Here is a 13290-nt window from a genome sequence, read left to right as displayed (position 1 = left end):
TTGTTTTCTTTTGGATAAGTGCATTTTGTCATTCCATGTTTTCCTTTATATTAGCTTGGAAGTTATATTTTCTTTTACTGTTATTGCAACAGTTACCCTAGAGATTACAAAATGCATCCTTAGCAAAATAGTATAAATATTGTTTGGTATTCCTGGACAATCCAAGGACCTAACAATACTTTAGCTTAATTTATACGCCTCCTGTGTTCTCTGCAGTCGTCATGTATTTTATTTCTGTATATTTTAAAATCCACGAGACATTATTACAACCATCAAATCAGCCATTCTTTATTTAGGTTTGCTCCAGATATATCCTTCCTGTTGCTCTTTATTCCTTTCTGTATCATCAACCTCTGCCTGAGATCATTTGTTTTACTGCCTAAAGAAGACACTTTGTTATATTTTTAAAAGTTCGTTGTTATTTATATATTTTAAAAGTTTTAATCTTTTCTAAGAAATCTTATTTTACCTTCACTCTTGAAAGATATTTTTGCTAGGTTTAGAATTCTAGTTTGGCAGTTTCTTTTAACATATATACCGTTTGATATAATAGTATAAAATAATATTATATTGTCCTCTAGTTTCCAGTACTTTTATTGTAGTTTGCAAGTCTAATTGTGCTTCGCTGAAGTTAATCTCCACCCTCACCCTTTTTCTGACTGCTTTTAAGGTTTTCTGTTTGTCTTCTACTTCAGTTTAGTAGAACTTCTTGAACTTGTGGCTTGATGTCTTTCAGTAGTTGTAGAAAATTCTTAGTCTTTTATCTCTTCAAATAGTATTTCTCTCCAATCCCTTTCACCTTGCCTACTGGGACAATTATTTTTCAGTTACATATCTCCTATGGCTGCTAAGTACTTTTCTGTGTTTTTCATCCTTTTATCTCCCTGCTCTTCATTCTGGATGTTTTCTTGTGACATATCTTCAGGTTGATTAATTCTCTCTCCAGTTGCATCTAATCTGATTTTTAAAATTAAACCTTTTTATTCTGAGATAATTGCATATGCACATGCAATTTTAAGAAGTAGTACGGAGACATTTTTTTACTTGGTTTCCTCCAGTGGCAGCATCTTGCAAAACTGCATTACAATATCACAACCAGGATATTGACATCAATACACTGAAGACACAGAGCATTTCCATCACCACAAGGATCCCTCCTGTGGCTCTTTGATAGCCACACCCACTTCCCTCCTGCTCCACCCCCTCCTTAATCCCTGAAAATCATTAATATGTTATCCATTTTTATAATTGCACCATTTTAAGAGTATTATATAAATACTCTATGTCACTTTTGGTGTTTGGTTTTTTCACAAAGCATAATATCTAGAGCTTCATCCAGATGGTTGCATGTACCAATAGTTACTTTTTATTGTTGCAGAGTAGTCCACGTTATGAATATACTACCATTTGTTGAACCATTCTCCAGTGGAAGTACATGTGGATTTTTCCCACATGTGGTTTTCCTCATTTTATCTCTGTCATAAATCAAGTTGCTATAAACAGTTATTGACAGGTTTTTGTATGAATATCAGTTCAAGTTAAATGGAATAAATGTGCAGGAGTGCTATTGTTGGGTTAGATGATAGTTGCATGTTCAGTTTTTAAAGAAACTACTAAACTGTTTTCTAGAGTAGCTGTAACATTTTATACTCCCACCAGTAAGGTTTTTTATGTTTGCTATTCTGATAGGTGTGTAGTGATACTACCTCGTGGTTTTAATATTCATCTGCCTAATGATTAATGATGTTAAATATTGTTTCATGTACTTATTTGCTGTCTCTATTTGACAAAAAAGTATAAAACTTATATCCTGAAAACTGCAAAACATTCTTGAAATACATTTTAAAAGGTCTAAATAAATAAAAAGACATCTTATGTTCATGGATTGGAATACCTAATATTAACGTGACAGTACTCACCAAATTGATCTATAAATTCAACAAAGTCCTGCTCGAAATCCTAGCTACCTTATTGTCAAAAATGGACAAGCTGATCCTAACATTCCTATGGAAATGCAAGAGACCCATATTAGCCAAAATATTCTTGAAAAAGAAGAACAAAGTTTGAAGACTCATACTCCCCAGTTTTAAAACTTACAACAAAGCTATGCTAATAAAGAGAATGGTACTGGCATAAGAATAGGCATATTGATCAAAGGAACAGAATTTAGAGTACAAAAATAACCCTCACCTTTATAATCAGTTGGTTTCTGATAGTGGTGCCAGAACAATTACAAATTGTACTGAGACAATTGGATATCCACATGAAAAAGAATGAGGTTGGACCTCTACCTCACCATATACAAAATTAACTCAAAGTGGATCAAAGACCTAAATGTAAGAACTAAAACTATAACGTTCTTAGAAGAGAACATATGGGTAATTCTTCATGACTTTGGATTAGGTAATGGTTTTTTAGATGTGAAACCAAAGGCACAAGCAGCAACATAAAAAATAGATAAATTAGACTTCATCAAAATTATTTGTCCTTCGTATATCCTCTTTAGTAAAATGTCTCTTCGTGTCTACTTTGATTGTTTTTGTCTTTTACTGTTTACTTTTGAGTGTTTTTTTGTGTGTCTAGCTACTAGTCCTTTGTTGGATATGTGGTATGAGATTTTTTTTTTTAATCTGTAGCTTGTCTGTTCCTCCCTTTAACAGGGTCTCTCACAGAGCAAAACATTTTAATTGTGATTAAGTCCAATTAATCAATTTTTATTTTAAAGAATATTTTCCCAAAGTTTTATAGTTTTACATTTTTAACATTCAAATTTATATTCTACTTTAATATTATTTTTATTTAGTATATAAGACTTAGGTACTTACCCCAAGGGTCTATTTTCTTTTATCTTTTTCCTATGAATGTCCAATTGCTCCAGCACCATTTGTTGGAAAGCCTAACTTTCCCTTATCAAACTGCTTTTGCACCTTAGTCAAAAACCAATTTGGCAAATATGTGGGGGTCTATTTAAGTTCTCTATTCTGTTCCATTCATCTGTGTGTCTGTCCTTCTAACAAAACCACGAAGTCTTGGCCGCTATAGCTACATAAGTAGTAAAATTGGGTTGAGTGATCACTCCCATTTCTCCCACTTTATTCTGTTTCAAAATTACCTTACTTGTCCTTTGCTTTTCTGTATACATTTTAGAATCATTTTGTCCGTCTGCAAAAAAAATCTTCCCGGGATTTTGGCAGGAATTGGAGATAACTGACATCAATCTGATTTGGGGAGAATTGACATCTTTACTTTGTTGAGTGTTTCAGTCTATGAATATGTCAATCTCTTCATTTATTTAGATTTCCTTTGGTTTCCTTCAGCAGTGTTTTCTCTTTAAAAAAAATAATTTGTTTACTTATTTATTGGTTTTTCTTCTTCTTTTTTTAAGCAGTGTTTTGTAGTTTTCAGCATACTGGTGTGAACCCAAAAGTCTCTGAGACAGATCTCCATCGATTTAGAAAGATCATTTTGCCAAGATGAAGGACATACCCATGACACAACTTCAGGAGATCCTCACGACATGTATCCAAAGTGGTTGGGGCACAGCTTGGTTTTATACGTTTTAGGGAGACATGAGACATTATAATCAGTATGTGTAAGGTGTACATTGGTTCAGCCCAGAAAGGTGGGACAACTCAAAGTGGGGAAAACGACTTCTGGGTCATAGGTAGGTAAGAGACAAATGTTTGCATTCTTTTGAGTCTCTGATCAGCCAGCCTTTCACCAAAAACGCAATCTGCACGTGGGATGGTGTAGAGGAGTAGCCTCTTCTGCCTTAGTTTGGCTTAGTGAAACACTAGGTTAGAGGAAGCAAATCAGACGTGCATTTGTCTCATGTGAGCAGAAGGAGGACTTTGAGTTCTGTCTGTCCTTCGTCCACAAGGAATTTCCTTGTGGGAAAATCGCAATTTCAGATTGGCTTCTTTCACTTAGTAATATGCATCTGTGTTTCCTCCATGTCTTTTAATGGCTTGATCCCTCATTTCTTTTTAGCATTGCATAATCTTGTATTGTCTGGATGTACCACAGTTTATATTTATCCACCTACGGACGGACATCTTGGTTTCTTCCAAGTTTCGGCAATTATGAATAAAGCTATAAACACCCATGTGCAGGTTTTGTGTGGACATAAGTTGTCAACTCCTTTGGGTAAATACCAAGAAGTGTGAATGCCGGGTCGGATGGTAAAAATATGTTTTGTTTCGTGAGAAACTGCCAAACTGTCTTCCAAAGTGGGTACCATTTTGCGTTCCCACAGCAGCGAATGAGAGCTCCTGTTTCTCCACATTCTCATCAGCATTTGGTGGTGGTGGTGTGCCGGAGTTTGGCCATTCTAATAGGTGTGTCATAGTATCTCATTGTTTTAATTTGTATTTCTGATGACATGAGGTGGAGTAACTTTTCAGATGCTTATTTTCTGCCTGTGTATCTTCTTTGGTGAGGTGCCTCTTAAGGTCCTTGGCTCATTTCTTAATCACGTTGTTTGTTTTCCTTTCCTTTCCTTTCCTTTTTCCTTTCCTTTCCTTTCCTCTCCTTTCCTTTTTATTTTTCCTTTTTTTTGAGACAGAGTCTTGCTCTGTCACCCAGGCTGGAGTGCAATGGCACAATCTCGGCCTACTGCAACCTCTGTCTCCTGGGTTCAGGTGATTCTCCTGCCTCAGCCTCCCAAGTAGCTGGCATTGCAGGCACATACCACTATGCCTGGCTAAATTTTTTTACTTTTATTTTTTATTTTTAGTAGAGATGGGGTTTTACCATGTTGGTCAGACTGGTCTCGAACTCCTGGCCTCAGGTGATCCACCCGCCTCAGCCTCCCAAAGTGCTGGGATTACAGGCGTGAGCTACTGTGCCTGGCTTGTTTTCTTTTTCTTTTTTGAGACAGGGTCTCACTATAGCTACCAGGCTGGTCCTGAACTTCTGGGCTGAAGTGACCCTCTCGCCTCAACCTCCCAAATAGCTGGAATGACAGGTGCAAGCCACTGTGCCTGGCTCTGTTTTCTTACGGTTGTGTTTTAAGAATTCTTTGTATATTTTGGCTAATGATCCTTTATCAGATGTGTCTTTTTGGAAATATTTTTCTCTCGTTCTTTGGCTTGGCTTTTCATTCTCTTGATAGTATTTCACAGAGCAGAAATGTTTAATTTTAATGAAGTCCAACTTATCAATTCTTTCATAGATTGTGTCTTTGGTGTTGTACCTAAAAAGTCATTGCCAAACCAAGGTCATCTAGATTTTCTCCTACATTATCTTCTAGGAGTTCTACAGTTGTTTTTTGTTTGTTTGTTTTTGTTTGTTTCACTTAGGTCTATGCTCCATTTTGAGTTAATTTTGTGGAGTGTAAAGTCTGTGTCCAGATTTGTAGTTTTCCACGTGAATGTCCAGTTGTTCAGCACCATTTCTTGAAAAGACTATTTTTTCCCTCCATTCTATTGCTTTTGCGCCTTTGTCAAAGATCAGTTGACTATTTTATGTGGGTCTATTTCTGGGCTGTCTATTCTGTTCATTGTCTGTTCTTTTGCCAATACCACACTGTCTTACGTAATCTGCTTTTCAACTCATTTACTGAGACCTTAATTTGGGTTATTATGTACTTTTAAAAAAATTTCTACAGTTTCTAATCGGCTCTTTGAAAAATTTCCTCTTTTTTTTATGGGTTTCAGATGTGATTTTATGTATTTGGAGCACAGTAAGTATGGCTGTGTGAAGACATGTGTCTGACTGCTCCTGGGCTTGTAGCCTCTCTGCCTGGCTCCTACTCCTTGTGCCTCCATTGCTTCTTTACGTTGCTGCCTTGTGTACCTGGTGGCCTCTGATTGTGTGCCAGGAAAGATATATTTGATAAACTGTTGGCAGAAGTATTTTGAAGCATCAGATGAGACCTCTCTGGAGGAAAATAGTATTTGCCACCATCCATTGCCTGGGGGTGCCAGCAGTCTGGCATCCTCATCATCGGATTTCAGGTGTGGGGGGCCTCTGGGCCCCAGGTGAAGTAGGACTGGGCTGCAAGGCCTGGTGCCACTTTTCTCCACGGTGCAGCCTGTCCCTTCTCCTGCGTCCTCACTCCTCCTGCTGGCGAGTGGGGCCAGAATTGACTCTGTGTCCAGTGTGAGGGACACATGGTCCCAGCGTGAGGGATGGTGGCTTTTCAGGGCATGGTGCTCAATAAAGGAGGTTACTCTGTCCCCTCGCCAATGACATGACAAACGAGGCACCTGGCATGTCACTCCAGGGGCCACTGATGGCATGCCGCCTGCAGTGATCAGCCCTGCCGCCTGACCCCCCATGTGCTTTCAGCTCTGTCTTGTCGGGTGCTAGTGCCAGATTCAGGGCCCTGTCACTCCTGTCTGACCTTGCCCTTGCCCCTTTGGAGGTGGTGTCCACCTGCCATTGGCATTGAGTGTTCAGGATGGACTCGCGTGCCCAGCTTCCTCTACCACCGCCTTGGCTGGGACCCCAGCCCCTGGTCCTCCACCCTCCCCAACAGAGTGACGAATTACGTGGGCACAGGTTCCCTTGAGCGCATGTTGAAACACCGAAGCAAACGTCAATCTAGGGAACAGTTGACATGACACTCCTTTATTAAAACCTAGGGACATTGTTATAAAAACTACTGTATATAAAGACAAAAGCAGAGCAACAGCGGTCAGTGAAAAACACATTATTATTGTTACATTCTAGTATTATTATTAGGAATATTATTGGTTTTTGGTTTTCCCAGTTATCAGCTCTCAGAGAGACCCCATGCCTGCTCACATGAAGTCAGTTTACAGGAGAGAAAATATTTCCATCCCCCACCCCTGCTGCTGCGTGCCCTTGTCCGGCTGGCCCTGGGGAGGACACATCCACCTTTTGTGGGAGGTTTCCTGCCTTGTTAACGTGACTGAGCCCCTCACCCTTGCAGCCCCCACCTTGTTACTGCACATCGTCCAGACACTGACCACTTGGTTATTTGACTGTGATGTATGTCACTAGCTTTAAAACGAGAAACGGGGAAAATAGGAAGAAACTGGGTATGAGAAACTGACGTGCAATTCCAAAAAGAGGCTCTCTCTCGGGCCACCAGCTTGGTTCCAGTTGTGGCCAGGGTGGCCATGTCATCTACAGTTTTTGATCTTGTGCTCAGGGTTGGTGCTGACCAATGTCACATTTTGGAGGCTGGTTTAGGGTCATTCAACAGGGTGCCTCATTGTACAAACCCAAGGGTCACCGTTCTCAGTACAGTCTATATAAACAGCATCCCTGGGAGCCCATTACCATTTATGGGACGGTATCATGAATGGTGCCTCCTGGAGGTGAACTCTGCAGCAGCCCTGGATTTCAGTCTGTCAAGGGCAAATCTGTGAGGGCTTTGACGTGAAGATAGGAGTTTAGGTACAGAGTAACTAATAGTCAAACCTGCTCATTCAGCAAGCATCTATCTAGCACCAGCTATTGGCCAGGAGCTTGGACTAGAAACTGGGGTGGTGGGGGCAATGATAACTCCAAGGTCACTTTCATGGGTAGGACAGGTAAGTGTTCTGATTTCATTCTGTGAATCTAGGCATGTCTGTTAGGCACAACTAGTCATTTCACAGGTGGTCCCAGCTATAGCAGGATTGGCTCCCAGATGGGCCCTGGGTCTGGGGCCAGGCAAGCGGCAGGCGCTCGGCAAGTATCTGCTGAATAGGTGAGGGAAACGCGTGTCATCCAATGGGTTTTCTAGGAGGGTCCTGACCTCTTCTAGCTTGCCTGACTGCTCAACTTTAACATTTGAGCTTTGCGGGCCACAACTCCCAAAGTTGTTTGCATGCACTTAAGCACCAGTGTGGGATGTGTTGGTGCTACAGGAACTAGGGCACTGTGCATGGCATCTGGCACATATATGTGCGCAGGCTTGTCTTCCGGAAGGCACAGGGCTTGGCCCCAGCCCAGTGATATATTCCTGGACTGCAAAGGGCGGTGATCAGAGTGCCATCCACTCATGGCCTGTCCGACTGTCCTGATGCTATGGGGGCCAGGCAGACACCCTCTGATGCCCACCACGTGAGCAGGATGATTAAGAATCCCTGCAGTTTGCTTCCATGATTCTAACCCTAGATTTTCACAGCAGACAAAAACACCCACGTGGATGTGTCTCTATAGTGATGGGTAGCCCTTCAACATTGATAAGACATGTTCGCAATAACTCCATCCAGGTCTGTTATTCCTTCCTTCCTTCTTACCTACCTAACCTACCTAGTCTCACTCATGCCCAGGCTAGAGTGCACTGGTACGATCTCAACTCACTGCAAGCTCTGCCTCCTGGGTTCATGTTATCTTAATTTCAAACATGGGGGAAATCTGTAAATTCACTTCTGAAGGCTCTTCCTGTTGATGGGGACCAGTTCAGCCAAGTTGAAAAATTAAGCCAATAAAAAATTTTACAAGTCTGCACCTCCGGGAACCCTGTTTCTTTGAATGGCACAGTCTCTAATAGACATGGTGACTGTGAAGGCAGCCAAGCCATCAGAGGGGCCTGGGTAGGGACAGCGGCTGGAGGGATGTAAAGGGTGTGGCCACACCAGGCTGGAATCCTGACCTGACCTGGACAGTGGCCTGTGGGTGAGTCAGTGCCATGCTCAACCACACCCACAGCCCTGGTCTGTTTGACATGACCTGAAGAGAGCTTTTGGGTTGACGGTGAACTGGGAACCATCTCCTGGCCAAAGAAGCCTGTTAACCCCCATTCCTGGTCATGTTTTCTCTGACAGTCCCAAGTCCTTCTCTTCAGCTCTGGGCCAAATTTGACTGAATCTTTCTGATGATGAGGGGAGATGCCACCCACCCTGGGAACACTGTCAGCTGCCTACTTGCTGCTTTTTAGAACATTGGAGATAGCAAGAGGGACCAGATCTACCTGTGAAATCACCTGTGTGTGTGCATGTGCACGTGTGCATGCACAGCTGGTTGTGCACACATGTATTCATGTGCGTGCATGTGTGTACTTTGTGTGTGTTTTCAATTAAGGCCCGTTGCACATCAGCAATGGTCATGGTCAGGTGCTGGCCTGGCAACTGGAGGGGTCAGGCGAGGCAGGTGAGCAGGCTGCTTCTCTAGGTGCAGGGCCCGTTGAGAGGCTAACGTGAGGGCAGCGAGCCAGCAGGCACTACCAGCTATTGGTTCTGAATAGAGATTCCAAAACACACAACAATCACACTGTACACAGACAAGGGGGAAAGCATAAAACTGCTCATGAATCACACAGTTCCCAGTGGGAAACAGTCCTTACAAATGCGGTAGTTCTGCAAAGCAGCCTCGAATGCAGATTCCTCTGTGGACATCTTGTCCTTTCTCTCGTGTTTTTCTTTTTGTATTATTACAAATTACGTGGTTATGGACAGAAGCTCACAGTAAAAAGTAAAAGTAGGCAGCTTAAAAAATCAGGTTGAGGAGTTGCTACAAAACGATAACTCTAGAAATCTATGCTTGAACTTGTCACTACCCTGCAGCCATCTTGTTCTCAGGGACACTCTACTCATTGAAGGACCTGCCAGCCACAACCACAGCAGGATGGGGAGTGTTTATCACAATGACCTGGGGACCCACGGCGTTTCAGGAGCCCTTGACACCACTGGGGGATTGAATGCCCACACCTGCTTTCTACACCAAGTGTTCATACCCACGTGCACACCGTTCTCACCTCCTCCGTGAGACAGCAAGTACCGTGACCCCCTGGCACCCCACCTCACACACTTGACAGGTAAAAAGCAGAGGCTCTGAGAGGTTAAGTGACTCGTGGGGGTGACCTGTGGGAAGGAGGGTTCTGTGGCTGTCTGTACCTGCCTTTGCCGCAGGCTATCTATACCAGGTGTGCTGAGTCTTGGTGATCTCTGCTGAGACCTCCTGCTTGCCACAGAATGTTCCAGTCCTCAGCCCTGCTGCCCAAGAGGGACTTGGCAGAGCAGTAGGACCACAAACCCCATGGGTTTCTCAGTTATTCCTGAAAAGACCTCTTTCAGGAGGAATGTCCTCCTAGAAGGTTGTAAATATCAAGGGATGCTTAGGTGAACCCCAGCTCTAACTGTCTATTTGGCAGTGACCTCTGACCCCAGGTGTCCAGGAGAGGGAGGCAAGGCTACCAGTTCCTTGTTGGCGGAGGAAGCACCTGTAGCGCATCATGAGGGCTGCAAACCCCTTAAATACCCATCTGACTCCTTCTTCTTACCAATGGGGAAACTGAGGTAACAGACCTTGCCTGAGGTCACGCTGTTTGTTCTCAGTGGCAGAGCTGATGTCAGAATCTGGGTCTTGGGCCCCCCACCCCAAGGCTTCCTCTGCCTGCCGAGGCACTGCACATGGGACAGGCTGTGCACCCCCTTATGGCAACATGGCCCTGGGATGGCTCACATCAGGGGAGAGGAAGCCATGCCTTTCTCCAATGGAGACCCCAAGCAGAGGTTCTCGCACTTTGCCTCTGCCAAGCTGTAGGCCTGGCATACCGCTGCCAGCACTGCCTGGAGGAGACAGGTGAACCCAAAGACTGAAGCCAGGGGCCTGGGTCTTCCACAGCCGACCTGTGTGACCCTGGGCAAGCCACTTGACCTGGCTGAGTCTGTCTTCTCATCCATAAAATGGGGAGAGCCCCTTCTTCATGGGGCTGTTGAGAGGATGGAGAGCCAGGCAGAATGGGGGATGGTTTATGCCCTAGCAAGTTTGTTCTGCTTTTCCAAAGGCAGGGCATTTTTTGCACAGCTTGACTCACAGCAGAGCCCAGAGCTGGGCATGCTCACCCACCCTCATCTCCTCTGGGTCCCAGCCACCTGGCTTTCTTATGCTTCCTTGAAACCACCAAGACTATGGCTGCTTCAGGGCCTTTGAACTAGCCATTCCTTCTGTCTGAAATGCTCTTTTCCTATCTTTAATGCCCATTATTGGCTCCTGTGTGTCATTCAAATCTGGGCTTCAATCATCTGCTCAAGAAGGCCTTTCCAGACCACCCCAGGTCCACAAGTGTCTCACTCACGTGTCCCTCGAACTGAGTTCCCAGCAGAGCACTCACTGCCCTTGCCACCTTCCTTCTTCACTGTCTTGCCCCAGCTAGAAAGCCAGCACAGTGAGCAGGGACCTGCCTTGTTCACTGTCGTGTCTGGTGAATGGATGGGTGGTCAGTGTGAGAACACTAGGTCTGATGAAATGAGGAAACTGGATCAGAGGACACACATGCTGATTAAGCAGGGCCTCCCGAGCTAAGAGCTGAGGGAGGTCTGGTATCACTAACACCCATGGAATGTGTGTATCTACACTGGCAGCATGGCCTTTGGAGATGTTTGTGATCATTTAGGTGATGCCATCTCATAGGTGCAATGGGGCAGGAGTGGAGGTGATTAGCTCTGTGGGTGGATGTTATGGGTGTCTAGGTTTATGTGGAAGTCCCACTTGAAAGGGGATGGATTTCTAGAACCCTCCTCTTTGGGTTTCTGTAGCCTCGTTACCCTGTCCAGCAAAGATCCCTGTGTCTGTGTCTCCCACCAGATGGGAGGCTCCCCTGGGGCAGAGATAAGGTCTGACTCATCTTTCATCCCCATCACTGCCCAGCACGGGGCCTGGCACGCAGCAGGTGCCAGAATGTGCCAAGCGGATTAGCACTCCAGGTGGTGATGGTGGAGAACTCAGGGAGATGGTCTGTGGAAGCATCAAGGAGATGCTCCTGGCATTGTGCAGGGTGTGCCCTGGCTGGGGAGCACATCATGTCCAGGGAGGTGGAGCCTGGACTTTGGGTTCCTGCACCCCTGAGATCAAAGGAGGGGTTGGTCTCTTCCTGGCCACATGGCCCTGGGCACCCCTTCTCCACTGTGAGCTTTTTCTGCAAGGGGTTAATCATACCTGCCTCCCAGGTGGTGAGAGAGTGCATGAAAACACTCAACTTGGTACCTGACCTGTGGTCAGCCTGAGATGCGTCCCTTAGTATTACTATTGTTACAGGAATGAATTCTGTAAGAACCAACCCTACTGGCATTTTCAAATCCCCAGTGCCCCCCGAGACACAGAGGGGCTGTACCCTGTGCTTTAGCAAGAAGCTTGCGGCCTGGACATTGACACTGATCAGAACCCCCAGCTAGAGGGTGACCCGTGCCCATCAGGGAACTTGAGGGGGAAGCCCCAATAAAAACCAACCAACCAAGCAAACAAAAAGAACACCCCAAATCACACACGCGCACACACACGCGCACACCCAATATTCTGACACAAATAGCCCCAAGGGGCCACTATTGGAGGGAGCAGGGGCAAGGGAAGCTTCAGTTTTCAACCACAGGTATAACTCACATACCTCAATCCTCCTGGCTGGAATCAGCCAGAGTTGCTTTGTCTTGGTCATCCTGAGTCCACAATGAGTCACCTCTCAGAAGCCACCAGCCCAAAATAGGACTATTGCTTGCGGACAGGTGGCTCAGAATCCCTTCCCCGGCACCCCCAGCCCCTACCCCTGAGTTTGCTCCTAATCTTAGAAGTCCATGGAAGAGGGTTTTGGGCACAGGCAGCATTTCTTCCTCTGCCACCGCCACTACCTCGGCTGTCCCTGGCATCTCTGTAGAAGTTGCTCTTCTCGGAGACTGCACTGGGTGCTTCAGATCTCATCTCCCCCATCCTGAGGCACAGCAAAAGGGTTTTCTGGAAGAAATACAAGGAAAAAAAGTATTACATGGTGTCTCCTCCATGGGGACTCACTGGGGACATTTCTCTATGGTCTCAGTGCCAGAAGAAGCCAGGTTTCCTCTAAGCACGTGGGTTTTGTCTTCTGAACATTGTGAACCATGTTCTTCCAGTCTTTAAGACTGGAAGCAAGAAAAAAATATCTGCTATCATTATAGCTCCATATAGTACTAGAGCTCTGGCCCATGCAATAAGACAAGAAAAATAAGCATAGAATAGGACTGGAATAGAAGAACCAAAATTACAGTTAACTGTGGATAACTTCCTAGAAAATGTAACAGAATCAACAGGTTAATTAGTAGAATGGAGAGTGCAGACATAGAGGTATAATAGTCAACCTATAAGACATCAAATCAATTTATAAAATGCAACAATGTGCATTGACCTCAGCAATTACTAGGGTAATTATATGTCATGGCTTGGGACAGTCTCAGTTAACACTTGTTCTGACATAATTTTTAATGTTGTTCCCCTTTTACCCTCAAAAGTATTCTGATTTGGATGATAAATTATATGGTCACCCTTGCTATATAACAAACTAAATATTAAACACATACAGATTCCATTCATATTGACAAAAACCATTATGTATTTTGGAATGACACTAATATATGATCATGTCAT

The 13290-nt window shown here is 44.3% G+C and overlaps 2 protein-coding genes across 4 annotated transcripts in view; one reads left to right on the top strand and one right to left on the bottom strand.

The window, feature by feature from the left end:
- Positions 1-9593, top strand: part of PARVG (parvin gamma) — a 68476-nt gene extending 58883 nt beyond the window's left edge. Inside the window, exon 13 of the mRNA XM_033233673.1 lies at positions 9480-9593. Coding sequence (XP_033089564.1) covers positions 9480-9497 — 18 coding nt within the window. The 3' untranslated portion in view covers positions 9498-9593. The remainder of the gene's footprint in view (positions 1-9479) is intronic.
- SHISAL1 (shisa like 1) overlaps positions 6548-13290 on the bottom strand; it is an 87264-nt gene continuing 80521 nt past the window's right edge. For all 3 annotated transcript variants that reach the window (XM_033233680.1, XM_033233682.1, XM_033233681.1), the window contains one exon: positions 6548-12624. In XM_033233680.1, the coding sequence (XP_033089571.1) occupies positions 12588-12624 (37 nt within the window). In that variant the 3' untranslated portion in view covers positions 6548-12587. The remainder of the gene's footprint in view (positions 12625-13290) is intronic.

This window comes from Trachypithecus francoisi, unplaced genomic scaffold (assembly GCF_009764315.1).
Source record: "Trachypithecus francoisi isolate TF-2019V2 unplaced genomic scaffold, Tfra_2.0 Lachesis_group14, whole genome shotgun sequence".
Lineage (NCBI taxonomy): Eukaryota > Metazoa > Chordata > Mammalia > Primates > Cercopithecidae > Trachypithecus > Trachypithecus francoisi.
The sequence above is the reverse complement of the archived record's forward strand: the minus strand, read 5'-3'. Positions and strand labels throughout refer to the sequence as shown.